The following is a 24,934-nucleotide window of genomic DNA, read 5'->3' on the forward strand; positions in this document are numbered from 1 at the left end:
CTCTCTCTCTCTCTCTCTCTCTCTCTCTCTCTCTCTCTCTCTCTCTCTCTCTCTCTCTCTCTCTCTCTCTCTCTCTCTCTCTCTCTCTTTCGCTCATTCTCTCTCTCTCTCTCTTTCGCTCATTCTCTCTCTCTCTCTCGCTCATTATCTTTCTCATTATCTTCGCTTATTCTCTCTCTCTCTCTCTCTCTCCCCCCCTCCCTCCCCCCCTCTCTCTCTCCCTCTCTCTCTCTCTCTTTCTCTCCCTCTCCCTCTCCCTCTCCCTCTCTCTCTCTCTCTATCTCTCGGTTATTTAAGCTACCCTAACATCAACATGAGAACAGTTTCCCACAAAAGTAAAATGGCTTTTAAATAGTGCGAGCCCGGCCATTGCGCAAGTCGACAGTCTTCGTCCCGCGGTGCGCATGCGCGGCCGCAGCCAATCCTGTGCCTCGCTCCGCGCTCGCCCTCCCTCATTCAAACTTCAAAACAAACCACTGCCAGGTACGTGCAAATGAGAGTCCTGTGATTAGTCATTTGTTTTAGAAATTTAGGGTACCGACTCCACAGGTATTGTTGACTGCTTGGTATTTTGTAGTGGGCGTGGAATGCGGGGTGATTTTTCGTAGAAGAATTAAGAATTGTCGATAAACAATTGATTTAAAACTGGTCATTGGGGAAGGATGTCAGGCGCTATTGTTTGGTTCGAGACGCCTTTTTTAGGGTTAATTTTCCAAAATGTACGATGTTGCTGGGTATTTTCTTCCTATGCTGAGTGTTGGTTATATGTTCAGTGTTGAGGTGATACTTTCTTCTCAAGTTGAATTCAAGTTTGTTTTTTCAAATATGTTATATGTAAAACCACAACTATCTACTTGATTCGTTACTATAGGCTGTTATATGACGAGAAAATGTACCTTATTTGATTCGAATTGATATAAGATTTTATATCTGTCAAAATGAAAGCCTGTAGAAAAGACCCCAGAGAGTAATTCCCTTTACTAACTTCAATTTCCGTGGTATTTATCATGCCCTATCCTACTCTTGAGGCCAGTAGTGTGGGGCGTAGGGGCAGGGTCTGTAGGAAACTTCTGAAATGAGTTGTAGAGGATAAGAGGAATCCATAAGTACCAGTGGTATCATGGTAGGATGTGCACAGGTATTCCTCTCCACCTCCCCTGCCCTCCCCCCTCCTCTCTCCTTTCCTCCTCTCCTCTCCCCTTTTCCTTCCCCTCCTCCACCCCACCCTACCCTACTTCCTGCTATTGACATGCATTCACACATATACATCTGTATGTGCATGTATTCATTCAAGTGCACTCATGTTCACTAACTTGCTGTCATATTTCAGATTGCATGACATCCTAGGTAATCCGTATTTGATTCATTCTCAAAACTGATTCCATTACACACAAATTGTAGGTCTGTGAGCCTTCCAAGTGGAGGTGTTGACAGGATGTGATTTATTATGAATGATGTTGGATGTTGATAATGATAAAGATTAAAATGTGTTATGACATGTATTAAGATTTTTTTTATTTTCTAGGATGGTAAGTGAAGACAGTAGTGGCGGTAAAGTTATACCCGTGCGGGTGGCCGTCCGGGTGCGGCCCATGCTACCAAAGGAGTTGCGTGAGGGCTGTCAAGAATGTATAGATCTCACACCAGGAGAAACACAGGTATGGATGTGAAAGATCAACTCAGCAGTTCTTGAATGAAAATGCTACAACTCCCTATATTAGACTAGTTATCTATATTTGAAAATCAGAACAGTACAGAGTACAAGATTATGATAATAGATAATTTTTTTTTTCCAGGTTGTTATTCGTGGCACAGAGAAAGCATTCACTTATGACTTTGCATTTTCAAGTGATACTTCTCAAGGCTACGTATATGAATCTGCTGTGAAGAAGGTGGTTCAGAATTTATTTAAAGGTAATTGTCTTTCTCAGTTGAGATTTGAAACTGAGTATAAACACCTGTGATTAATTATTATTACAAAATTATGATAGCTGCTGAATCCTCTTGAATAAGGGTAAGATAGCTAAGCCCTTTGAGTGTGAAATATTTGTTATTAAAAATGTTTTAATTTTGCAGGTTACAATGTGACTGTACTAGCATATGGCCAGACAGGTTCAGGCAAAACACACAGTATGGGAACAGCTTACACACAAGGCACTGAAACAGATGATGAAGCTGGTATCATTCCAAGAGCAGTACGTGATATTTTTGAGGGAGTTTCCGACAGGAAAAATGCAGATTTTCTTGTTAAAGTTTCTTTTATTGAGGTAAGTACAATGTTTACTTATACATTTAACTGCATGTTTTACTTAACCCAATATCAAAGGATTTATATACTGTCCCCTTTAGATTTTAGTGAGTTTTGTTACAAGGAGTCTATCAGTTGGCCCTAATGACCGATCCTGATTTCCCCATTCCTTGACTTGGTGGGAAAATGTGTTTTTCTTTCCAATACTATTAATATTGACATTGTTTTCGTTTTTATTGATATTATAATTATTAAATTGTTATTAAAATATTAATAACATCAAAGACAATAAAATAATAGAAATGAAGCTTTCAAAAAATGAATGAAAAGGGTTAACAGTTGAGATATGTAAGACTAATATATGACACCTATGAGACTAAGCACTTATAGAGCCATCTATGTGTAAAGACATTAGATAAACTTTTATTACAGTGGGCATGGCATTAGTCTTGCCACCTGCTGACATTGGGTTAAATGTCACAAGGAAAACTTGTAGTTTGCTAGAATAGTTCTAAGTTTGTTGTTAGTCACAAGCCGGGCAGTATATAAGAATTTTATTTAGGAATTTAGTTTTCTGATTATTAGAGATTTTCAGTTAATGATATATTAATATGATGACTATTAAGATAGGGAAATTACAGAAAATTGTCATAAGGATAGGAAAAACTACTTTATGAAACAGTCTGTAGACAAAAAATAACATTAGAAATGATGAAAATATGTAGTAACAAATATCCCCCACATGCCTCTCATGGGAATGTCCAGCCTCAATTTGCCACATTGTGAACAACCTATGTGGTAACCCTGGATAAACAGTCTTTGCGCATGTATGTTGTAAAGTTATAGCCAGTCATTGTCACTCTTAATTTATTGGATCCATGGGACACTGAAGCCTCATCATGGAAAAAAACTGACTGAGGAGCGGATGACAGTAATGTCTCCTTGTGGAAGAAATTTAGCCAAGGGGCTGGTGACAGCCCTTTAGCCATGGGATGTTGTTGTCAAGTGGTAGGTGACATGGATGTCTTATCATGAGTGCACAAAGCACCTGTATGAGATTAAGTCTGCAGGCCATCAGGATGGGGCTAGTTCATAGCCACAGCAAGATTTCCACTAGTCCACAAGGGTGGAGTGTAACTCTTGTGAGCCATGCCTGTAAAAGAGCTGTCTCCAGGAAGGACACTGTGTCCATGTGCAGAAGCCTATTCTTGTCCACTGTTACTGGTAGTGCAAAGTGTATTACTGAAAATGAAAACTAACACTGTGTTACAAAATATTTGTGTTATTTCATAGAATGTAAACTGCCTGGAGACATTTTTTTGGTCTTCTCACTATTACCATCATAATATAGCATGGCAAATGTAGACCATTGAAAATGGCAATAATGCATCTGCAGAAAAAGACCTAAAATCATTTCAAAGATATTGCATGTGAGTGTTCATGAGGGCAAGATCTACAAGCCAATTACCCTGGAGAGTTGCCACTCAAGTAAGCCTAATGCCCATATATTAGTCCATATTGTTATATGCAAGGCACCTGGATCTAATGTGTTAAAAAGGTACTGATTTTAAATGCATTTCTCACTCTGTTTTCATTACAGTAGACCAGTGTATGTATTCACTAAATGTACATTCCTGATGTGTTTCATGTATTGTATATTATGTTCACACATAAAATACTCAGCTAAGAAAATACCTGGATTGGGTCAGGTTCCTGGGGCATAGACCCGATGAGGGTGTTACAAAGACTGGATAATGTCTGGGGACTGAGTCCCAACTAGGGACATAGTCTCAGAGGTGTGGTAGATGATTCCCTTGTATCTTTTCAGTGAAGCTTTTATACAGTTTATCTCATTTCTGTATTTACAGCAACTACCTTTCATTACACACAATATTCTTGTAACTGATGGGATGTTATTATTTAATTCTGTCTGGTTTTTTGTACTTGTGTATATAGAATACATTTTTTTCCTTTTCAGTTGTATAAAGAATCCCTTTTTGATCTCCTGACAAACAAAAACAGAGATGAATGTGCTGTTGACATTCGAGAAGATCCAAGGGGAGGTATAAAGATAGTTGGTCTGACAGAAATCCCTGTGACAACACTAGAAGAGACTATGAGGTGTCTTGAAAGGGTAGGGTGACATGCTTCTTCAAATATTTGAATCAAGTATCATATTGTGTGATAAGATCATAAACTATTTGCATGTATATAGTAGCATTTTGTGAAGATTTGTGTGAGAAATGTAATATTTTGCAACATGTATAAAGTGCAATACAAAAATGGTAAACTTGAATTAATATATATTTTTTTTTTTTCTGCAGGGTGCTCAGAACAGAGCTACTGGTGCTACAGCAATGAATGCTCGATCTAGTCGATCTCATGCTATTTTTTCTCTTCATATTGAACAGAAAAATAAAAATGAAAGGTGTTTATAACCTTTATTTGATTTGAATATACTGTGAAATTATTGTGCAAATAATGATTTTAGCATCATTATTTATGAATGTGATAAAAATGAAAATTATATTTTTTTGTATGTGTCTGTATCCATATGATGTGTGTTTATATGTACATGCATACAATTATACTTGTATTATATGTATTTCAGTTACATATACATTAATGCCACCTACTGAAAAAAAAAAAAAAAACTTTTCTTAAATTGTTCATTATCATTCATACATTTTTGAAAATTTGTGTGCACTTGTATACAAATATCTGTATGTAGCACATGCATGTGACTTTCTTTTGTTTATTTTATCTGTTTACAGTATATGCTGTATGTTATTGTGACACAAACGTATGTATTTTATTTCCCAGTGAAAGCATTATGTGTGCAAAGTTCCACTTGGTTGACTTGGCTGGCAGCGAACGTGCCAAGAAGACCGGTGCCACAGGAGAGCGGTTCAAAGAGGGTGTCAACATCAATAAAGGCCTCTTAGCTTTAGGGAATGTGATCTCTGCACTATGTGAGGAAGGAAACCGAGGCCATGTACCATACAGAGACTCAAAACTTACACGGTTACTCCAGGGTAAGTGCATCAGTGCCAGGTAGAAAGGTTTCATTGATTTAACCATGTGCTGCTAGGGAAAATGCTGTACTCGCTCTTTTGTTGTTCTTCTTGTTCTTGCTCTTGTTGTTGTTATTCTTCATTTAGTTTATTTTTATTATAGACATTATAATTACTATAATTATAAGCTGATATCTTTTAATTCAGAAAACCTTGACTTTAAAGTCATTATTGTCGCTGGATTTCATCTTGTATTTAAATGTAACTTCTTTTCCTTTATTTCAGATTCCCTTGGTGGTAATTCTCACACTGTGATGCTAGCATGTGTATCCCCAGCAGATAGTAATATGGAAGAAACACTTAGCACATTACGTTATGCTGATCGTGCCAGGAAGATTAAAAACAAACCCATTATCAACCGTGATCCACAGGCTGCAGAAATTGCAAAGTTGAGACAACAGGTATGTCAAAAAGAGATGGTTACATGCTTGTTTTGGAAATATGCAAATACATTTTGCATTTCCACAGTTTACTCTTTTTTCTTGGTAGAATTGCTATCCTGCTGATACTCAACTGACATACAGTCCCTGATGTGACAGATGCTATATTCCATCTGGGTCACAGTCGCTCTGCACCAAAGAAACTGTGCACCACTCACCTGCTTTTTTTTCCCCAGTCTATGACCGAGGGGCCTTGAGTTTTTGATGGTAGATGGATTGGAACACTACTAAGTATATAATTGAAACTTTTCTCCCCTTTATAGGTTCAACAACTTCAAGTCCAGCTTCTTGCTTCAAGCAGTAGTGGTGGAGGAGTGTCAATTACTTCTAGTGATGAGGTAGGTCTTCAGTTCAGTTGAGTTTCAGAATTGTTATTACTGTTTTTTTTGCTGGAAGAGTGTATCCCCTCCTTAGTTGTATTTTAAATGCCAAACCTTTCCTTTTTTCCCCTGGATGAAAAGGAAAACAAATGGGTAATGTCTGTGGATTATTTGGGAATGTTAATTAAAGTGGAATAAGAATATGATCCACAAAACAAAATGTGGAAAATTATGGGAAATCATCTATTGGTGTTGTTTTTATATTTGGTCTGTTTGATTGTTAGATTACATTTTTGCAAAACTTTGACAGATAATACCTTTCATTAGCCTAAATGGTAGGCCACCATTCACCTTTTTATTATTTTTATTTATGCAAAATGAATAAGTTAGTATCTAGATGAAGACATATGATTGTGTAATCAAAGTTGTGATCATGTTTATTAAAGTCCTTTTAATATTTTCAGTTAAATGCCCTCTTAAGTCAAAATCAGCTCCTTCAGGAGGAAAATGACAAACTGACGCGTGCTTTGCATTCTGCCCTGGATGAAAATACAAACATGGCAGAAAAGGCTTTACTGGTGAGGCTTTTATTTTGTGTTTTGTAGATGTTTTTTAAAATGCTATTTTTATATATTTAAGATTATCTGCACCAGGTTTTAGTCATTCAACTTTTCAACATTTGCAGGCTGAGATGGCTCGAGATCGCTTGAAAACCAAATTAGAAGAGCTTCGAGCTCAAACAGGTAACACAGTTGAGGTTCTTAACAAGACACTAGATGTCACCCTTAACCCACAATATGAAGATCAGCTCAATCTCGTAAAGGATTTGCAAAAGAAAGTTGTCGAACTACAGGTATGTCTTCTTGATTTATTAATCTGATCAGTAAGTAGGTTCATAATAGACAAAAAAAAAATAATATACTGAATTTTAGTGTTAAAACAGGGTTGGTATCATTTCCATATTTTGGGGAATGTTTACTTTTATTTATTTATTTATGTATAATTATTTTTCTTAAGGATAATTAACCATGATTTACTAAATACTCTGTACATATAATGATAATCCTATATTTACCACTGCCAGAGTGAGCAGCAGAAGGGAGAGAAGGTGATGATGGAACATGAACTGTCCCGACACAACATCTCAACCAACACCTCCATTGCCAAGTCAGATGATGAAACCACAGATGCTACTACTTCTGAGGATACAGTTACTGATAACTCACCATCAAAGCATTTTGGCACAGAATATACTCTGCGCCAAGCAAAATTAAATGAAGAATTGCATGTATGTATTTTCAGTGGTATCACAGCCATAAAAATTGTATTAACTTAATAAAAAACAGCTTTGCAGGTATTACAGTGATTATGGTTGTTTTTAAGAAAAATTCTTTATTTTCATGATGTTATTTCTTTTGGATATTTTCATTCTCAGGACTTGAACAGAGCCCTTGCAATGAAAGAAGAACTAATGAGTAAGATGACAACCAATGATGCACAGATGGTTGCCATGAAGTTTGTTCATGAGAAAGAAAAGAAAGATCTGGAATGTCACATTGAACTCCTTGGAAAGGAGAAAGATGAATTAATGCAACAATTGCGTGCTGCATCTCACAATCAAGCCAGTGGCAAGTAAGTGCCTTTATAGTCCTTTTCTTGAAAACCTATGTATGTCTGGATATATTCTTGATTTGTTTAGATTTTAAATGGGGAGAGTTTCTACATACAAGTTTAGTTGTGATTTAAAGAATAAATATGACAAAAATACCAGTCAAATGATGGATTGGAATATCACAGGATTGCTGAACAAAGACGCAAGAGAGTTCAGGAGCTTGAGGGCCAGATATCCACCTTGAAAAAGAAGCAGTTGGAAATGATCAAGATGGTTCGTCTGAAGGAACAGTCAGAACAAAAAGTATCCAAACTCAACACTGAAATACAGGTTTGTACATCAAATTTTGTCAATTCAAACAGTCAAGATTTTGTGAGGTGTTTAGAATTAGACATTGTTTTATTGTAACTCATGATATGCATATCCACCTGGGATGGATTAGGACTTCTTTGAACTATTTTAATTTTGCTGTCATTCTTATTTGTGAAAATACGTGAATTCTTGGTAAAAAAGTTATTTGTCCTTTTTACTGAAGCAGTTTATACCTATCTCAATTACAGGCTATGAAGGCAACCAGGGTGAAACTGATCCGCCAGATGAAGGAAGACAGTGAAAAGTTCCGTGTATGGAAAGCCCAGAAGGACAAAGAGGTATAGGTTATTGAGTTATTGTGTGTTCTATGGCTCAGTGGACCAAGGCACCTGAGCACTAATCTGGTGTTTAGGGTTCTGAGGCTCTTTGATGCCATGAGTGATTAGGATCCCAACTGTTCTTAGTACACAAGGAGAGATAGTAACCTATAGAGCCTGTAAGTCTAGTCTGTGTTATTGGATGTAGGTCCACCATATTTATACATTAGTTATTCATTTATACTGTGAAATCATTATTCTAATTGTTTTAATTTCTAATTTTGGTCTAACTGATGTTTGTCTAGATTATAAAAGATGAAAGGAAACATTCCTAGTCCCATATTTTTTGTATTTAGTCCTACTAAAACTTAGATATTCTATATTCTTCTGTTTGTCTTATATATAATCATTGATTGCTAGTGTCCACTGATTTGGTAACTGATTCCTATTTTGAGATAGTTCTTTATATTCATTGCAGTAATATAGATGATTGCTTTATATTGAATGTCTATTTTATTTTTTATTTTTTTTCTTCTTTTAATAGGTTGCAAAACTCAAAGAAGCTGATCGACGGAAACAGTATCAGATTGTGAAAATGGAGCGTCTTCACTCAAAACAACAAAATGTACTGAGGCGTAAAATGGAGGAGGCTATTGCCATTAATAAGAGACTAAAGGTACTCAATCTTTTATCATTGGTGTGTTCTGTTCAATGAAGTTTCTTTAACAAAACCACTGACAGAATACATTAAATCTTGATTACTGTGAATTGTTTTAAGTTGATATTTCTCCTAAATTATTTTATCTTTTGGTATTGCCAGGATGCAATGGCACTCCAGAAGGCAGGTGCTGAGAAGAGAGCAGCTTCTCGCGAAAATGCTAGTGTTGGAAATCGTGTGAAGTGTGTATTGAAGTATTTTAGCTGCTTTATTTGTAAACTAGTTAAACTTTTATATATATATGTATGTATGTATGTATATATGTATGTATGTATGTATATATGTATGTATGTATGTATATATGTATGTATGTATGTATATATGTATGTATGTATATATATATAAAACTTGGTCATAGTTAAACTGACATATTTTTTTTAACAGAAATAAATTTCCTGATCGTAAAGTAACTCATAGGAATTGTTGCTAGATTAAGTATGACATGACTTTGTATTCAGAATTTTGTCTCGGATACATATATCTGCACTAAGACTGATAGTTGGCCACAAATAACTGACTCTTTATACAACAGAACATGGTTGGAAGGGGAACTAGAAGTTGTAACCGTGAAAAAGCAGGCAAAGCAGTCACTTGAAAACTTAATGGATGACAGAAAAACCATTTCAGACCAAATCAACAAGGCTAAGGTAGATGTTATATTCATGGTTATTATTGTTTCTACTACATATGTGTTGAAGATATTTAAGTATATTCTTGGGTATAAATGCACAAAATAATGTTGGTTGCTCATAATTTTCTTTGTTTTTAGCGCCAGCTTAGAAATGGTCAGTTGACTGAAGATTTAACAACTGAACTAGAGACAAAAATTAAAAATCTTGAGAATGACCTGCAACTGCGTACAGCACAGATTAATGACCTCCAATCAAAGATTATGGATGGTGATGAAGGTAAGCTTTTATTTATTTCTTATAAATTCATTATTTCTTAACCCCTTGCATGCAGGTATATGTACTATCTACTCTTAATTTTGTTGCACACAAATGGCCACACAAATGCTTGCACCAAGCAGTTAATTAGTAGGCCAACGTGACCACTAATTCCCTATTCCTTGAATATTCAGGAAATTAGTCTTATTTTCTGATGCTGTTAAAATTGATACAGTTATCATTTTTATTATAATGGTATTAAAATGATAATAAAAATAAAAAATATAAAAGAATCTTTCAAAAAATTAAGGAAAAGAATAAACAGGTGAGATAGGTAGGACTAGTAATTAACTCCTAAGCATTTGTGGAGCCATCTATAAATAAACATAATCAATAAGCTAAAGTCACGGTGGGTAGAGCATGTATGTCATGCCATCCCAGCACAAAGTGTTTAGGAGTATAGTATGTTTGCTTTGTCTATACAATGCTCTGTTAGACTGTACTTATCAAAACTGTTTGAAGGCCCATTCACTTTTCTGGGAGGTTGAGTTACATATATTCGTAGCCTGTATAGATTATCATAAAAGTTTCTGCAGCAAAAAATTGTTTTTTTCTTTTCTTTTTTTCTTTTTCTTTATTATTTCCTTTCCTCCTCTCCTCTCCTCTCCCCCACTTTCTAATGTTGCATGGTGGGCAAGTAAACATTGCAACTACATCATTGTTAAGCACAGGAAAAATACATTTTAGAACTGTCACAGGATAATTGAATCTCCTTTAATATCAGTATATACCCTCTTCTTTTTTTATTGAATTAGTATTTATTTATTACCATTACCAGATGTTGTTCTTGCTTTTTAATTCCTTTTTAGATGCTGCTAGCAAGAAAAGATTTGACTCCATGCAAAGCATGGTGGAGGCAAAGTGTGCTCTCAGTTATCTCTTTGAAGTGGCAGCCAAAGGGCAAGTGAACACAGCTGCTCGTGAAGCTGACTTAAAGGATCTCCAGGTAAATAATATTGATTGGTAATTTGTGCAGAAAGCTGCATTAAAGAAAGACTTCAAGTGAATACATCCTTTAAACTTTCATTAATAAGGTCTGGTTTACTTTCTTTAGAGCCAGTATGAAGAAGTAGCTCAGTCCCTTGATGATATGGAAGGAGAATTGAAGACACTGAAGGAGTCTCACCAGGCTGAACTTACTCGTATCTCAAGAGAACATGAAGATAAGGTGCTCTTCTTGCTGAGACAAATGCCAAAAGCTGAGGTATGATAGTGATTTTTTTATTTATTTATTTATTATTTTTTTAGTATCTTAGTGCCTTAGAATGAGAAGATGGTGTATAAATTGTGGAGGTCTTCCATACCATGACATTTGTGTCAAATACAAAACCTGTTTATATATGAGGTTACAAAATAAGTTCTTGATTATTAGCAGGATGACAGAGAAACAGACAAAGATGAGAATAATGAACAAAGTAAGGATAGTGTACTTATGGAAAGACTGAAGTTCCAAGAGACTGAAATTGCCCGCCTGTCTGACCTGTATGAAGAATTGCAAGCAAAGAGACAAGAATGTGAGGAACTCAAGAAGCAGCTTACAGTCTCTGCTGTCACTCACGGCAATCGGGTAAGGAAACATTTACATATCCACAGATTCCACAGTGTACTATTTAAATAAATGTGTGCACTTAAAAGGTGATTTATGTCAAAAGTGCTCATCAGATTAAATTTTTTTGTTGACAAGGGTGATGAAATGATAAAGACGGGTTTTGACAAAGGAAAATGAAACTGGCCATCACCTTCAACTTTCTATAGATTTTCCATGACAGTTAACCCCAGTCATTTCTCTTGTATTGTGTCCTCGAACTTTCACTCTGTTTTGCTGTCTGTAGTGCCTTTTCTGCCTTGTGTCGTGAAGTAAGATTAATTGCCAGAATTTTCAATAATAGCAGTAAAAAGATTGGGCTTCTGAATTATTTCATTGATGAACAAGAGGGGCTACATCGAATATTGTTTTTGAGTATGATAGCACATGACATTATTTCTGGACTAGACATCCTTTGTTAGTTTGTAATTAAATTCTAGATAGAAAATGAATATAGGTATTAGAAGATATTTAATATTTTTTATCCATGCTTTTCCATGCAGGTATCTCTTATGCCTAACATTAACTTAAGTGACCGACGGCGCACATTTGTCAAACCTGGTCCGGTAAAGAAACAACCCACAGTTGAAGTTTTGAGTGAATCAGAGGAGGAAGATGATGAGGAAAAAGAGGAGAAAGATGAGAAGAATGATCCAGATTGGCGCAAAACTCCACTGTACAAGAGGATAAAACAGATGACGGTTAGTTGAGTTAGTCATTTTTGATTTTTTTTTTTTTAAGTGTCATTTTAAGTTTTGTGTGAATTAGAAACTATTTATGTTTCATGATATAAATTTCATTACATTTCTTTTAGGGCAAAAGAAATACTTGTGATGAAGAGGATGAGGAACAGGAAAATGACAATGGGAGAAAGAGAAAGAGTGGTTCAAAGCGGGATTCTTCTGGAGACGTCAGATGTGGATGCAAAGGAGATTGCTCAAAGAAGCTGTGTGCTTGTCGCAAAGGCTTGAATGCGTGCAGTTTGAAATGCAAATGCAATATACTTAAATGCAAGAACAGATCAACCCCAGATTCAAGCATGTCAGAAGTAAGTAAATGATTTGGGCATTTATAATACAAAGTATTGGTTTAATTTTTTTGCTTTAGAGTATCTTTATGCCAAAGCCTATGGTATTCTCAATTTTTTAAAAGTGAAATTTGCACTTGAGGTATATGTAAAGTTAGGGTTTCTTTCTGCATATGGTGTTTTCAGACACTTTCTTTTCTCTACTGGCAGAAGAGACTTGTTCTGTAGGATTTTTTAAAAAGATAATTTAAATATGTATTAACTTAATGTACAGTATTTCATGTGTGCTCAGTGGGCTTAGGTAACCAGTTACTGGGTCCTAGTGGTTAGGGGGTAGAGGCTCTCTTGCTGTGAATGATTAGAACCCTGATTTCCTAGCTTACAGGGGAAGGGGGCAACTTATAGAATACATGGTTGAGGCTATTAGTCACTCATTGTGGGCTGATATTTATTTAGAGTTGGATGAAAATTTGTGCAGTGTAGTAGTTGTAATGTAATTTGCATGCTACATAGGTGTCAAAAGTTTACAGACACTAATTTATGTCAAAGGGAAAGGGGATTTAACTCCTTATTTTTCATGAAGTGTATTACATGTACAAGCAGCTTATGATTTGGTGGTCATCACAGGTTGCAGGTTAATATCATATTACTGGTCTAAGAGAATATTAAATAAACAAACTGCTAAAGAGTGTAAAAACAAGAGTTAGGATGAGAATGAGAATGAATCAGAATAAGACACAACAGACTGATATAATGCCACCATGTGGTAAACAAAATCAATAGAAAACTAGTTAAATTCCCATTTCATTGTAGGGGACATACATGATCTGTAAAAAAAATATTAAATTATTTGTGGAAGAACACCTACCTCACAAAATCTAAACTGATATATCTACTACAAGTTGTTAATTAACTATATGCTGTCATCATGGGATGTAATTCCACATGGTAATGACATTTTCGCACATTTAGTTTTATATATTTTTACCTTTTCCAATCCTTTGCCTGTTGTTGTCTTGGGAGGGCTTAGGAAACTGAGAGTGAGGCCCAGTGTTGTGCCTCAGCCTTTGGTTCAACCAATTTTGTATGGTCTTTTATTCTCCTCCTTTCCTTTTCCTTCTCTTCTCCAACTTCTTCCCCGGTCCAATTCCTAAGGTGTGAGAGCTGTGTTGAAAGGATGAAAGGCTGACTTTGTGCCTGTTGTGAACATCCTCTGGGAGCCATAGGTATGGCATTCCCTTGGCTAATTGCCTAACCCTTATCCCACATGGACAGCCTGAGGGATGGACTGTTTTCTCTTCCCCACACATTTCAGGCCTCCTATGGCCAGTAATGAAGATTTTCATCCATTTTAGAGGGAACTAAGGCATGCTCCTATACCAACTAGCCTCCCTGAATCTAACTTCTCTGGTTAGATCATGGCTCTGACCATTGCTACTATACCCTTCTCCTTGACACTTATTGTCAACTTGACCCATCCTGAATCATCTACCCAGGTTATAACTCAACCTTCAAAAGACACCCTTCATCTCCTGATGAACCTCCTGATACCACAGTTCCTTTCCCTCATTCCCTACCTCATTCCCCAGATTCTCCTCCTCCTACTTCTACAACACCCATTTCTTCCTTTACTAACCATTGATTGCTTCATAATGGCTCTTCTGCAGTGGAATATGGAGGTTTCTGTTTTTTACAGATCTGACCTTTGTCACCTATCTTCCTATAACCCATCTGTTGTCTGTTTCCAAGAGACTTTCCTTACACATCCTCCAGTACCAATTCTCAAATTTATTTTGTATTTTCCCCTCACTCTCTGTCCTCTATATTTGTCCATCAAAAAACACCTTATGTTATATCTCCCTTTTAAACCACTGTCCCTTGCACTATTATGCACATCTTTTCTGCCACTGGATCTCAATTGATTTGAAACCCTGTCTTCTAACTCCAACCACCTCTCCTCATAGCCTTTGAAACCCTATTTTCTAAACTCCAACCATCTCTCCTCATAGCCTTTGAAACCCTATTTTCTAAACTCCAACCACCTCTCCTCATAGCCTTTGAAACCCTATTTTCTAAACTCCAACCACCTCTCCTCATAGCCTTTGAAACCCTATTTTCTAAACTCCAACCACCTCTCCTTATAGCCTTTGAAACCCTATTTTCTAAACTCCAACCACCTCTCCTCATAGCCTTTGAAACCCTATTTTCTCATCTCCAACCACCTTTCCTCATAGCCTTTGAAACCCTATTTTCTAAACTCCAACCACCTCTCCTTATAGCCTTTGAAACCCTATTTTCTAAACTCCAACCACCTCTCCTTATAGCCTTTGAAACCCTATTTTCTCATCTCCAACTACCTCGCCTCATAGCCTTTGAAACCCTATTTTCTCATCTCCAACCACCTCTCCTCATAGTTTGTGATTCCAACTGCCGCCATACTCTTTAAGGGGATTGCACCATTAACTTGGAGGCCGTTCCCTAAAATGTTTTCTTTCCAGGGCTGACCTTATCCTTCTTAATCTTGTATAGGTCCTCAACCTCCACTCTTTTTATGTGATACTCCATTCCACTTCTGCTCCTCTGGCAGATTTGTTGGTGTCATTTTTGACTCCAAACTTTCCTGGTGAGACCACATCCTGTACTTCAAAGAAAAAAAAGTCACCACCTTTGACTCCTACAGACCCTCTCCCCCATATATCCAGGGGTTCAGACCACAAAGCTCTCCTCCATCTTCATACTGCCCTGATCCTCTCCACTCTTGACTCCAATTGAGAGCCTCTATGTAGAATCAGGCCTACCATCCCTCTGTCAGTGCTGTGCCCTCCTTTCCAGAGCTGTGCACATTTTCATCAATTTTCTCTTTCTAAACTTCTTCAGTCCCTTCTTACCTTTACCTCCTTTCCATGCCTACCTATTCCTTTCTTTATCCACATGATTGCACTTCTCTCCCATTCACCCTTTCCTCATCTCTGATCCCTGCCTTTTCCTGCCTATGAATACCCTTCTTGGGTTGAACCTTCCTCCTGTAACTGATCCTCTTTTTTTCCCTAATAAAGATGTCAAAATCTCCTCCATTTAATACAGATGGTTCCAAATCCCTCTGGCATTTCCACCAGAATCCTTTACAACAAAATTGTATGCAATCCACACGTCTTCCCCTCCCTTCCTCATCCTTCACAATTTTCACAGACTCAAAAAACTCATTCTCTCTCAAACAATCTACAGCTAGTCAGTCCTCTTGCCTGCAAGATTCAAGCTCAACTGACACAAAACTCAACCACATTGGGATCTTTTGCAATGAACAGGCAGATAGATACATTAACACACTTTGCCACCTTGTCCACATCCCATCAACCCAGATTGTCACATATACCAGCCTCTGACTACTACCCTGAATTCACGGTCTTCTTCTTTACCCTAGACAGTCTTTCTGGTCTAGCCTTACCACTAATAAACTATATAACATAAAAAACTTCCATCTCCCCTTGGTCAATCCCATTCCATCTGAATAGATGGTGGGAAACTGCTCTTGCCCTATTACAAATTGGACACACTTGCTTCACGCATTCCCCTCTCTCATGTCACGATCTGATCCACCTCTATACTCCTCATTTCAGTTCTGCACATTTTCGTATCCTGTTCTACCTATTGGACATCCTCTTGGAATTTCCTACCTTTTTCTTTTGACATCTTGTTCTCATTCCTCAGATGCATAAATCTCCTCCATTTGATCTATTTGCCCCTTTTCCCTTAATTACTCCCCCTTTTAACACCCCTTACTTCGTACTATACCCCCATCAGCTGTTCAACCTCTTACACTTACACACTGTACCCTAATTGTTTCTATATTTCACAGTTTATGTCTTAAGTGATTATATAACCATTCCCTGAACCTCACAACCATATACATCATTTCTACCTTCTTTTTTTTTCTTTTTCTTTTTTGTTTGCCTCTATACTTTATCATTGTACTATATGACCTTGATGTCTAACACATTTATGTCTTTTATATTTGTTTATTTATTGTTATTATCATTATTATTATTACTTTTTTACCTATATTTTGTTTTAGAGAATAAATCAGGGCTACATTAAGCATCTTTGCAGCAGCTTACTGTTACAAATTTAGTATAACTATATATATATCACCTGTTTCAGACGAGCAAGAATGATACTCTTCTCAATTCCACCTTTGAAGTAGGAACCATTCCTCTCTCTGAAAATTCTTCAAACAAAAGACAAAGGTAGGCCACTTAGTATCTGAATATACTTTGTTTGTAAATGAGGTATGAATAGAAGTTTGTATAGTTCAATTTAGAGATATAGTAAATTAGAAATTGATATGTTTATACTATCTCTCACTATCCTTCTTTGTTTGTTACTTAATTAATACTTTTTGCCATAATTATTATGACTTTTAGCACTTTTATTTAGGTTTGCAGTTGCTCCTAGCATGAAATTGGAGTAAATAAAGATGTATATAAATTTGAAATTGAAATTCTTCTCAGATTATATCTGTATGATAATACAAAAGAAAATTAGAATTAGGCATAAAGAAAATTGAATGCACAGCATTTATAGGAAAACTAGGATGCCTGAATTTGTTATTATAATCATTCTAATTCTTTTTACAGACTCCTAGGATTAAGTTCCTCTTACAATGATAGTTCCTCTCAGTCGGATGATGATGCCCCAGGAGGACTGATGAGGATTAGAACCAAGATGGACTTCATGAATTCACCGTCCTTGTTTTGAGGAATGTTCCCATCTTCTATGACTGTATAATTTATTTTAGACATTTCAAGTATGTTTGTATAGGTGTCATGATGGGAGAATATCAGAGAATAATGTATGATTGGTTTGATTTGAATGCAAGCAGATAGGTTTGATATGAATGCAAGCGGATAGGTCACAGCTTATGAATAGTTCTTACATTATGAATGGAATTGCTTGTTTTATACATTTGATAAGAATTTGGCTTCTCTGTTCTGGGTCCAGTTCATAACCAGATTGTGGAAAGTTATTATTCATTTTAACTCATGCTCTTGTTGAGAAGATCTTTTGCAATTGCTTGATTTAAAACTATGTATTGGACAGCCATTTGTATTTCTTGAGCATTTCTCTGTGTAACCCTCTGTAATTTATATTTTTACATATGCTTCCTTTTATAATCTTTTCTTTTTTTAAATACAGACTAGTGTTGTATAATATCTTGATATTTTGTTTTATCTCTAAACATTGTCCTAAATTAGGATACTTTGGTGGTGATTGTAGATATAAAAAAAATAAAACAGTCATCTCTGTGGAAAAGTTTTCATTTTATGAATTCTAATGCAGAAACAAAAACATTGTTTATTTAACTGATTTCATGCAAATATTTGCTGAATAATGATTACTTTTATTTTAACTATAGTAATTATTATTATTATTATTATTATTAATTATCATTATCATTATCATCATTATTCACACCCAAACCCTTCCCTACTCCTCAACTTCCCTAATCTCTCAGTCAAATCCTTTTACCATTTTAAATCCAGATACTCCAATATCCACAACTCTCCCCATGTCTCTCCCTACTCCTTACCTTACCTATCACCAACTAATCCAAAGATTCCACCCCATTTTCTTCTCCATCTCCCTGCCTATCTCCTCTTCACCTTATAAAAAAAAAATTGTTTTCCAAACCTCTCCCTAAATCCCCAACAGAAACTCCTGAGGACATTAGAAACTTCTTAAGCATGACCGAAGAGAAAGTTCCTCTCTGATCCCTCCTCCAATTTCTCCGCCTCACTTTCAAACCACTGTCTTTTGCACAGTTATATGCATGTTTCTTTGCCATTAGGTCAGTTGTTTAATTTGACTTTTCTCCTGCTCTTCCCATTGACTCTTAATTTCTTTGAAACTTCAACCACCATTCCTCATAGTCGGTGATTTCAATTGTCGCCACATTCTTTGGGGTGACTCTACCACTACTTCCTTTCTTCTAACACCTTATCCTTCTTAATTCAGACCAACCCACTCACTTTGACATGCGCACCCAAACCTTTTCATGCTTTGACGTTTCTCCTTGTTCTCATTCTCTTCATCACGACTTTCATTGGCCAGTTCTGGACCACCTTCCCTATTCTCCTCTCTTCTTCCTTTGTCCCACACCCCAATCCCCCACGCTGGTGCTGTGATGGAGCAGGCTGGCATGCTTTTACCCCTCTCTACTCTCCCTCATCCTTCTCTAACATTTTATATCACAGTCACTGTCTTGAGTTCTGCCTTCACATCTGTTCCCTGAACTTTCTGGCCATACACATTTAAATATGTTCCATTGTGGAACACTGAATGCTCCAAAGCCTTCGATTGAAATGTGTGGCATGGCGTCCTTATTGCTACAAGCAAAATACTCTCAGCTAAAAGTCAACCCTTCTAAATTTTAAAAGAACATCAGCTCAACTATGCTGCACAATCTGAATCAAAGTCTAGTACCTTTTAACTCTCTAATATTACCCTAATCATTAACTCATTCCTAATTTGTTTTGCAACTTTACTTTACCATTATCTTTATTATTACAACTACTATGATTATTATTATTGAGTATTATTTTATATTCATTCGGTACTTTTATCGACTCAATATATTTTGGAAGATTTTTTTTTATTCACAGAAAACTGTGCATAAATGAATACAATAGAACTGATCCAGTCAGTAAAGAGTCAGCTTTTTTTATATTTTTTTTTCATCATACAAATATGCAATAGTTAAATGCCTAATTTAATAACAGCTGGTAAATATATTACTAGATGAAACTGACAATTAGTAAGTGATCAGTCATAAGAAAAAGAAAAGAAATGCAGCCAAAAGCCTATGTTGCCATGGTACCCCCACAAGTATGCTTATGTGGTTGTACATTTTCAGGTTTCAGAAGCTGAAAACTCGAGATGAGATCTAAAGTGCAATTATACAAATTTTATTTGATTCAGCCTAAAATCAACTTGATGTTAGATGTCCATGATTTTTTAATTTTTAGTTAAATATCAAAGTTTCCCCTATAAAATAGGTTTTCATTTTTGTATGGAAAACCTGTAATGGGTAACTATAATATCATAATTCTTAATAATTTGTTCACGATAGGTTTGTTATCTATGCCACTTGCGCGCAAAAGTATATATAATTACTAGAAATTTTACATAAACGATACAAACTAATGTCTCATCACTTGGTAAATGAACAAAACAAAAATTACTTATAAGCGCAATGAAGACATTCTTGCTAATTGCTATTGGTTGACCCTACGAATCCCATGTCCGTTATTGTCACAAGGGGGATTAATTGCACTTTAGATCTCATCTCGAGTTTTCAGCTTCTGAAACCTGAAAATGTACAACCACATAAGCATAAAGGGGGATTAGGACACGGAGACTGAGGCTCAACGTTGGGAATCCCCCCCCCCCCCTAGCACTGAGTTCCAGTCTCTCTCTCCCCCCCCCCCCCCCCCAAGGCCCATGCTTAGGAGACGGGGACTGGAACCCGGTGCTGGGGATCATCTCTGCCTTGGGTCTCGGCCGTCGACTCAACTAATTTTGCAGTCTTTTTCCCCTTTCCGTTTCCTTCTATTCTCCAAGCCCTTCTACTATTCACCTCCTAGGTGTAAGAGCCGTGTTGAAAGGATGAAAGGCTGACTTTATGCCAGTCATGAACGGCTTGGGGATTCATGGGCATGGTATTCCGCTGTTTAGTTGTCTAGCACTTAACTAGCCCCACAGTCCAGGCGAAACCATCCATCCAGGTCTTTACTTAACCTCCAAAAAACACTCCTCCTCTCCCAACATCCTCTACCTCATCTCCTCCACCCCCAAAGGTTTCATTTACTACCCCCCCCCCCCTTTTTATTCTGCAGGCTTTATTGTCCACCTCTCAACACTACTCCCTCATCCACACGTCCCCGTCCTTCAACTTCCCCCACCCTACAAATCTTCTGAATACTCTGTTTATCCCAGCCAAATGGGATCGACTCTTCGTGATCCTCTCTGATAACACTCTCCTCTTCCAGCAATGCCTCCAGAACAAGCAGGTTCCGATCGTTCCCGCCTAGTCAGTGTTATATCTGAATCTTAAGCTATAGCATTATCAACCCTAACTAAATTCTTTGGCAAATCCATTCCGGCCCAGCCTCATCCCTTCTCCAATACCTGTAACGGAACCATCTCCCTGACAATCTGCCCTGGTAGATTATGAAGACCTACTTGCCTGCCTCGTGGAATGAGGCAATATCAGTGCAATGCTACACCATACCACTAGATGCCTCCGCAAGTCCACCAACACTGCTAAGATTGCTTCCAGTAGACATGACCTCCATGATGTATATATTGACGGACCAACCATATCACCCCCCCCCCTCGCCCCATCACTGTCAGAATTACTGACTTGGATGCTGAGGCAACTGCGTTCTAGACCGACTCAATAATTTCCTTTGACTTAATAAGATGTCCAACCGAGAGCACCACGATATAATTAACATCAGGTCTACAATGAGACTGTCAGCTACTATTTCCCTGGTTGCCGGTGAATAAATATCAGCATAGAGAGAAGTATCATAACAACCATATGCTAACATTGTATTAGTAACACCGTCCACACATCGCTTGTATATAAAATGGAGAGCAAAAAACTCTACCCTGAGGAACCCTAGAAGACGCACGGGAATGCGGGCTGAAACGTCAACATGAACGCTGTTGTCTAAAAATTCAGTTGAATAACTTTACATTAATCTACATTAATCAACAGACTGCACCTTATAAATCAAACCTTTGTGACTGACAGTTTCAAAAGCTACACTAAAATCCAGAGAGACAAGCCTTGACTCATGACCCTTATCTAAAGTAGATTGCATTTCTTGCGCCAACATAAGCAATGCACCATTGAAGCCGAGTCCCTTTCTAAAACAAAACTGAAAGAAAATATCTCAAGCAGAAATACTTTTGAGCAGCAAACTTTCGGAAAATTATATAAAACTGGTGTGATTGAAATTAGCCTATAGTTAGTAGGTGACGAGTGTAGGCTCTTGGGAATAGAGGTAACATTATAAAAGTGCCAGCACTCTGAAATAACCCTTGACGAACTAATGGCATAATATTATAGCTAATTCTGGGGCTTATTAACCATCAAATCTTTTTAGAATTTGGAAACAAGTCATTAGGATCTAATCTACCATATTCGTCTAATTTTGATAACAGATACTTGATTTCAGAAGGTAAATTAATTAAAGCACGGTAATGGGTAAAATGAAAGAGAAAGTTCAATACCTTCTAAACATTCTGCTAGCAAGGTCGCTTTCTCAATCGGGCTTCATTAAAGGGGGAATGGAGGACTCTTTACTTTAATGAGGCTGTGGCGCTTCTGAGAACTTTCAGTTGAGCATTATATTCAGATGTAGCCTCCTTATAAACATTAATTGTACTTTGCATGGCAATATAATTCTCCCAACAAGGACGAGTGCGGTTAGTAGACCAGAGTTTGTAAGCAGTTTGTCCCTATAAGCCTGGTGACATCGTTAATGAAACCATGCTTCATCATGTGAACGAGTTTTAAGAGTTTTGTTGCATACAAACTTCGTTATGATGTCGAACAATAACAAATTCAGAGCATTAACAGGACAAAGAGCGTTATAAACATCTCGCCAAACAACTATATCAAAAGCATACCAATTAGTTCTAGACTTTAAAAAGACTTGTGAAATCTGGTATTAGAAAGCCCAGCTGGATCTTACAAGCCAGACTATGGTGGTCGGAAGAACCAATTTGCGCGATAGACTCTACATTAATTACCCCTCTCACATCAGATGTTAAAAGATCCAAAAGATTACCATTCCTATGAGTGCTCACACCCAACCACATCTGAGAAATCTAAGGCAGAAATGCCATGCCGGTCAGTTGTCATCGGAAATGGGACTTTTATGAAGACTAAAAATTTAGTAATTATTAAAACGATTACACACTCTCACAACCAAGTACTCCTGACAACCGTATTCATACTTCGTAAATTGACTGGCATTAAAATCAATCCTAGAATATAAACACAAACCTTGAGCTCGAGGTAAATAATTCCTACGTAGCAACAAGGGTTTATTAAAATTAGGTAAAAGCAACTCTGATGTGTGCCTCATGTCTTAAGCCAGATTTTCAGCACAACTAATTATGTCAAATTTTGTTGATATAACTGCAAGTTCATTCGAATTCTCGTGAAGTCCAAGAATATTACTGAAAGGTAACTTGCAATACGATTATGTCCAGGATTAAACTCGACATCACCCGGCAACAAAACAATAATTCCACATAAAAATAGCAAAATCATAAACTTGAGCAAGAACTCAATTATTGAAAACCCGGAGATTCTTAGCAACCCTGACCACTGAAGGCCTGCTGGGGACTAGGGGCTATGGCTAAATCGGCATAGGCTGGAGAAAGAACGAAAGCACGATAAAGTAAGAAAAACAAGAAATACGGGGCTGTGCCTTCCTGCAAGAGGGAGGTGGCTGAATTCTGGAATTTTTATGGCTACAATTCAGGAACTACTCATACGCCTTTGCTATAACAGTAGGGATACCTAGAGCCCTTATGGCATGAACACTCCTACGCCTACGGACAGGCATAGCCGGTTCTACTCAAGTGAGAAGAATTAAAGGGCGCATTTCCTCCATACCCTGGGTTCTCAGAGCCGAACCAAGTTGCTCATCCGCTCTTAGACCGTTGACAAGCAAGGTTTTGCTCAGTACGTACCTCTATAAATCTTTTGAATACCCCTTTTAACCCAACCAAATAGGATCGATTTTTTGCATTTCCCCCTACAGCCCCTTACTCAGACAATACCCTCCTCTTCCAACTGGGCCTCCAAAAATAAGTAGGGAAAGTTTCCTTTTGAAGCCATCCCGATCGTTCACATTTACATCTGAGTCCCAAGCCCATGCACTACCTACCCTAGATAACCTCACTGGCAATTTTTTTCCTGTCCAACCTTACTCTTCTCTTAATACTTGTAGTGGAACCCCATCTTCTAATACAACCTCTTCTACACTTACATCTACTCCTCAGACGTCTATCTCCTTTTCCTCTCCTCATAAGAAAACCTGTTTCAGGACATCCGAAAATTTCTAAACATGGCCCAAGAGAATCTCTCTATTCCAATTCCCCCTACATTCAATAATGAAGATTGTGCACCCCTATTAGGAGCGATGAGTCTTGCCCCTTTAACAACTAGGTCCTCTGGCTTTAATTCTGCCTGACCTGACCTCAAGCTCTCCTTTGACCACTATTCTAAACATTGGTACTACTACCCTCTCCACAAAACCTACTACCAACTCAGTCCAGTCCAAATCATCCATCCATCCATCACTCAACCTATAGAAAGCCTTTATCCTCCCTTAAAGCTTTCTTCATCTACTACCCCCTCTTCCCTTATTATTACGGCGCAGCCTTATTGGCCCCCTCTCCGCAGTGCTACCTCTCAACACTACTCCCTCTTCCACACGTCCCCATTCATCTACTACCCCTACCTCTACAAACCTTTTAAATGTTTATTCCAGCCAAATGGGCTCGGTATTTCGAGATCCCCTCTACAGTCCCTTACTCTGACAACACTCCTCTAGGCAAAGTTTCCTTATGCACCGTCCCCGTCTTGTCTCAGTTAGAACCGAATCTCAAGTTAAAGTAATATCAACCCTGACTTGCAAATTCCTTCCTGTCTTGCCTCATCCCTCCCTTAACACTTTTACCAGAACTATCTTCATATCCCCGATAAACTGCCCTATCTATGACGAGGATTGGTCAGAATGTGAAGACTTACTCACTTCCTTGTGGACTATGATGCAGTTTCAGTACAGTGCTACACCAGGCCGCCGTAAGTCTTTCGCCAATAATGCAACATTGCCAATATAATAATGAAAACAATGGAAATAACTATGATGATGAAAAATATGATGATGATAATGATAATAATAATGATAATAATAATAATAATGATAATAATAATAACAACAACAATAACAATAGAGACACTGTAATAATAATTATAATAATGATAATAATAATAATAATAATAATAATAATAACAATAATAACAGCAATGGTTATGATGATACTAATGGTAACAACAATAATAACAACAATAATGAAAGAATAATGATAACGATAAAATGATAATGATAACGATAACATAATAATGATAGTAGTAATAATAACAATGCTAATGATAATAATAATAATAACAATACGAATAATAATAATAATATTAATAGTAATAATGATAATGATAATAATAATTATAATAATACTAACAATAATATTA

The 24,934-nt window shown here is 37.0% G+C and overlaps 1 protein-coding gene across 2 annotated transcripts; it reads left to right on the forward strand.

The window, feature by feature from the left end:
- The first annotated feature begins 423 nt into the window (after nucleotides 1–423).
- On the forward strand, nucleotides 424–17,909 carry LOC125029163 (chromosome-associated kinesin KIF4-like). 2 transcript variants are annotated; one of them, XM_047619003.1, is made up of 26 exons: nucleotides 424–483; nucleotides 1,526–1,658; nucleotides 1,797–1,914; nucleotides 2,077–2,267; nucleotides 4,227–4,382; nucleotides 4,573–4,676; nucleotides 5,072–5,283; nucleotides 5,548–5,723; nucleotides 6,026–6,100; nucleotides 6,547–6,660; nucleotides 6,768–6,935; nucleotides 7,167–7,370; nucleotides 7,518–7,714; nucleotides 7,880–8,024; nucleotides 8,255–8,344; nucleotides 8,868–8,999; nucleotides 9,144–9,223; nucleotides 9,574–9,688; nucleotides 9,811–9,949; nucleotides 10,798–10,934; nucleotides 11,043–11,192; nucleotides 11,361–11,555; nucleotides 12,077–12,274; nucleotides 12,388–12,621; nucleotides 16,759–16,844; nucleotides 17,235–17,909. In XM_047619003.1, the coding sequence occupies exons 2-26, from the start codon at nucleotides 1,527–1,529 to the stop codon at nucleotides 17,353–17,355; spliced, it is 3,669 nt and encodes a 1,222-aa protein (XP_047474959.1). In that variant the 5' UTR covers nucleotides 424–483; nucleotide 1,526; the 3' UTR covers nucleotides 17,356–17,909. The 2 variants fall into 2 exon arrangements, with proteins under 2 accessions (XP_047474959.1, XP_047474960.1); XM_047619004.1 differs by having other exon boundaries at nucleotides 11,364–11,555.
- The last annotated feature ends 7,025 nt before the right edge of the window (nucleotides 17,910–24,934 follow it).

This window comes from Penaeus chinensis, chromosome 9 (assembly GCF_019202785.1).
Source record: "Penaeus chinensis breed Huanghai No. 1 chromosome 9, ASM1920278v2, whole genome shotgun sequence".
In the NCBI taxonomy this organism is placed as follows: Eukaryota; Metazoa; Arthropoda; class Malacostraca; order Decapoda; family Penaeidae; genus Penaeus; species Penaeus chinensis.

Bases quoted from the DNA above. Each gene is read 5' to 3' on its own strand.
- LOC125029163 (XM_047619003.1), top strand. From the start codon at position 1,527: ATGGTAAGTGAAGACAGTAGTGGCGGTAAAGTTATACCCGTGCGGGTG. The intron at 1,915-2,076 runs GTAATTGTCTTT...TTAATTTTGCAG, and splicing joins GGTTCAGAATTTATTTAAAG to GTTACAATGTGACTGTACTA. The intron at 12,275-12,387 runs GTTAGTTGAGTT...CATTTCTTTTAG, and splicing joins AGAGGATAAAACAGATGACG to GGCAAAAGAAATACTTGTGA.